The 4,696-nt window shown below is 41.6% G+C and overlaps 1 protein-coding gene across 1 annotated transcript; it reads left to right on the top strand.

The window, feature by feature from the left end:
• The first annotated feature begins 869 nt into the window (after nt 1-869).
• LOC102833153 (60S ribosomal protein L32-like) lies at nt 870-4,439 on the top strand. Its single transcript, XM_006867991.1, has 2 exons — nt 870-923; nt 4,011-4,439. The coding sequence occupies exons 1-2, from the start codon at nt 870-872 to the stop codon at nt 4,437-4,439; spliced, it is 483 nt and encodes a 160-aa protein (XP_006868053.1).
• The last annotated feature ends 257 nt before the right edge of the window (nt 4,440-4,696 follow it).

Here is a 4,696-nt window from a genome sequence, read left to right on the forward strand (position 1 = left end):
AAAATGGGCACAGGACATGAACAGACACCTCACTAAGTAGGAGATCTGGGCAACCAACAAACATGAAGAAATGTTCACGACCACTAACCATTAGAGAGATGCAAATCAAAACAACAGTGAAATATCATCTTACACCAGCAATAACAGCAATGATCAAAAAAGTTGAGGACAATGAATGCTGGCAAGGATGTGGAGAGACTGGGACTCTCCTACATTGTTGGTGGGATTGCAAAATGGTTCAACCACTCTGGAAAGCAATATGGCGCTTCCTCAGAATGTTGGAATTAGAAATACCATATGATCCAGCAATTCCTCTACTTGGTATTTACCCACAAAAAATATGAGCCACAACACAAGTAGATACATGCACATCAATGTTCATAGCAGCACTATTTACAATAGCAAAAAGATGAAGACAGCCTAATTGCCCATCAACTGAAGAATGGATAAACAAACTGTGGTACATACACACAATGGATACTGTGCTATCTTGAAGAACAACAAGGAAGCTGCAAGCCACCACATGACATGGATGAACCTTGAGGACATTATGCTGAGTGAAATTAGTCAGTCACAAAAGGAGAAATACTGCATAGGACCATTATTGTAAAAGATTAAGAAAAAAAACCTACCCTAAAAAGGGAAAAAATTATGTATATATTTGCTGATCACCGGATGTATGAGATAAAGTGAGGGGAGGGAGGGAGGGGAAAATAGAGCACAAGGTAGGGAATAGACACATGATAGCTTGGGTGCTGGGAGGGCAGGGAGGGCAATACACAAGAAGGGGGAGGGGAATGGAAGAACAAGGCAGATGGGAGAAAAGTTAAGCAGATTTGCATGGGCTACATGGGTCAGCAGTTATGATGATGTATGCATGTATCATCATTAGAACAATAGAGCTCTGGAATACAGGGATTGAGGTATGGTTTGAATGGGTAAAAGAGGGGAATAATGTTAAGATGCTTGGCTGTCTTTTGAATCTTGGTTTCCCTTGCCTACCATTATAAAATAGACATTTGAGGGGTAGCGAAAGGAATAGCCAGAAACATCAAAATAGAAAGCTGTAAGTCTATCTTTAGTCTATAACTGATGGGAATACCTTAATGGGTGCTAGAAGTTGCCCAGTGAAAGAGGCTTCCTGTGGAGTCTTTGCAATGCATAAGACCATAGGTGGAATCCTGAACCCCATCCAGAATCGTCTGAGGTGGGAAATTTATACTTGAAAGGACAAGTAGACCAGCCTGGACTGGCTAGAAGAACAGAAGATATTTTATGAAAGCAAGACTGGCAGGAAAAATAAAAAGCAATAATGTCAGTCTGATTGACTACTACAAGAACAATCAAGCTGTTCACCTGAGAGCCATTAAGGCAAGTAGTCTGGTCCCCTCAGGACAAACCTCCTTCAAAGACGAAGGCTCAAGGGGAATACATGAGCAGGCATAGGGTCTGGCTGGTGACCATGTTGGTCACCGATAAGGGGAAGAGGGGGAAAAACAGCAATGAAATTGGGAGCTAAGTCTGACCACATTCAATAGACTCCTGTGAACCCCGGGTGGGGACCTCATTGGCCAGTAGTCCCCAAGAGCTGGGGACTCCTGGGCCCAGAGGCAGTGACATGGCCACAGAAGACTAGAACAGAGAGCAAATTGTCTAACTGATATGAAGTGAGGAGAGATGTACAAGAACAGCCATACTTGCAGATAGTAGCCACTTGACCTGACTTCAATGGCTGAATGATCAGAACTTGACTAGAAGAAGGAAGAAGAGGGAAAAAAAAGAGTAAGCCGCTACAATTTGATGACGTTTACCTATACTTATGGATGTAGTAGCTCAAAAAAGGAAACAAATCTTTACAACGAGGATCATTCTCACCCTCTTGGTACACAGGGTTGACAGGGATGGGCAACTTAAGACACCGGCTACCCAAAATGGGGGTGGGGGGAGTTACAAAGGCAAGAAGTGACTGGCTTACAAGCTTTCAAGAGGGAGCCTAGTTCCAGACTTGGTGGGGGAAGGTAGAATCTCCACTGAATGGTTTCCAATCTATTGGGACGGGGCTAAAGAAAGGAGGTGGGGATAAGACTTGTGTGGTACAATAGTGAATAATTGCTATCTGCACTGATTGTGAGGGTTGTATATGTAAAGGTAGATGTTTTGTAACAAAAGGAGGGAAGTAATTGATTTTGCAGTCCAGGAGCAGAGGTCTCTGGGACCATCAAGTGAGAAGAGTAGAGGTTGGGGCCCTACCCAGAGAAGCAGTGATGCCAGAAATGGAGGCAGAGATGATGATGTGGACAGATGGAATGGCTGGGGACACTGGACTCAGGGAGGGAGAGGAGCTGTGTGCTGACTGCTGTGGGGAGGGCCTGTGGGGTGTACCCTTTGGGTTTTTGATGATGCATGGAGGGGATTGTAATCATTACAATGAAACAAAATATGATAGGATGAATGTAAAACTGATGTTCTCCCATGTAAACCCACATCATTCACAATAAACACTTTTTTTAAAAATGAAAGGAAATGCATAAAGATGATATCTTAGCTCTGGTAGCATAGTGGTTATGAATCGGGCTGCGAACCTCAAGGTCAGTAGTTCAAAACTACCAGCCATTCCATGGGAGAAAGATGAGGCTTTCTGCTCCCGTAAAGATTTATAGCCTTGGGAACCCTGCACAGGGTCTCTATGAGTCAGAACCAACTCCACGGCACATAACAACAACAGTGCTCTGAAATGGAGTGTTATTGGCCATTTGGCCTCTGATATGACTGCATAGTAAATGGACAAATTGATGAGGATTGGCATGGCATTCATTATCAAAAAGAAAATTTTAAGAACTATCTTGAAGTATAATGCTGTCTGTGATAGATAATATCCATATGCCTATGAGGAAGAACCCCAGGACTCCAACAAGGAAACCCAGTTAATACCACTATTATTCAAATTAACATGTTTTTGCAGTTGTCAAGTGCCAGCGAGTCGGTCCCGACCTATAGCAACTCTATCTAGGGTTTCCGAGTAGCGGCTGCAGTTTAAACTGATCTTGCAGTCCAGCACATTAACCCACAGTGCTACACCAAGAGTCTCAAACCACTAAAGCCAGTGATGATGAAATTGAAGAATTCTACCAACTTCTTCAGTCTGAGATTGGCCAAACATGCAAACAAGATGTATTTTAAATTACTGGTTATGGGAATGCAAAGGTTAGAAATAAAGACACAACATCAGTAGTTGGAAAATATGATGTTTGTGATAAAAATTATGCCAGAGATCACATGAGAGAATTTTGGAAGACCTGTAAAAAACATAAAATAATGACTATACACATGGACGTCACCAGATGAAATACACAGAAATCAAATTGATTCCCACATTCATGGGAAAAGACAGTGGAAAAGCTTCATATCATCAGCCAAAACAAGGCCAGGGGCCAGTTGTGAAACAGACCATCATTTACTTTTATGACAGTTGAGAATAAAGCTGAAGAAAATCAAAACAAGTCCATGAGTACAAATATATGACCTTGAACATATCCCACTTGAAATTAGAGATTGTCTCAAGAACAGATTCGATGCATTAGACACTAATAACTGAACACTGAGGGATGTCAAAAAGAACATCATTACATAAAGAGAGCAAAAGGTCATTAAGAAGACAAGAAAGAAGGAAACGACTAAAATGGAAGTCAGAAGAGACTCTGAAACTTGCTCTTCAGTGTAGAGATGCTAAAGCAAATGGAAGAAATGAAGAGGTAAAAGAACTGAACAGAAAATTTCAAAGCACATTTTGAGAAGACAAAGAAAAGTATTATAATGAAATATGCAAAGACCTGGAGTTAGAAGATCAAAAGGGAAGAGCATGCTCAGCATTTCTCAAGCTGAAAGAACTGAAGAAAACTTTCAAGTCTCAACTTGCAATATTGAAGTGTTCTACAGAAAAAAATACTGAATGATGCAGAAAGTATTAAAAGGCAATGGAACTCTCTTCTTCTGCTTTGCCTACGGAGTAGGTGGCCATCTTGACCCGCATCCTGGTTGCCCTCAGACCCCTGGTGAAGCCCAAGATCATCAAAAAGAGGACCAAGAAGTTCATCTGGCACCAATCAGACTGTTATGTCAAAATTAAGCGTAACTGGTGCAAGCCCAGAAGCACTGACAACAGGATGTGGAGAAGATTTAAGGGCCAGATCTTAATGTCCAACATTGGTTATGGGAACAACAAGAAGACAAAATACATGCTGCCCATTGGCTTCTGCAAATTCCTGGTCCACAACGTCAAAGAGCTGGAGGTGCTCTTGATGTGCAACAAACCTGACTGTGCAGAGATTGCTCACAACGTTTCCTCCAAGAACTGCAAAGCCATCATGGAAAGGACAGTCCAGCTGGCCATCAGAGTCACCAATCCCAATGTCAGGCTGTGCAGTGAAAAAAATGAATAGACAGCTTGTTTTCAAGTTTTATTTGTGCTAAATAAAAGTGCAAAAAACAACAAAAAAGAAAATGGTAATGGAAGGAATACACAGAGTCAATGTACCAAAAAGAAATGGTCATGCAAAGGCTTTTGACTGTGTGGCTCATGACAAATTGTGACAACAATGCAGAGAACATTTCATTGTGTTCATGAGGAACCTGTACATAAAGAAAGATGCAATTGTTCAAACAGGACAAGGGACTACTGAATGGTTTAAAATCAGGA

Source organism: Chrysochloris asiatica, unplaced genomic scaffold, assembly GCF_000296735.1.
Source record: "Chrysochloris asiatica unplaced genomic scaffold, ChrAsi1.0 scaffold00113, whole genome shotgun sequence".
Classification (NCBI taxonomy): domain Eukaryota; kingdom Metazoa; phylum Chordata; class Mammalia; order Afrosoricida; family Chrysochloridae; genus Chrysochloris; species Chrysochloris asiatica.

Bases quoted from the DNA above. Each gene is read 5' to 3' on its own strand.
- LOC102833153 (XM_006867991.1), top strand. From the start codon at position 870: ATGTATGCATGTATCATCATTAGAACAATAGAGCTCTGGAATACAGGG. The intron at 924-4,010 runs GTATGGTTTGAA...CCTACGGAGTAG, and splicing joins TCTGGAATACAGGGATTGAG to GTGGCCATCTTGACCCGCAT.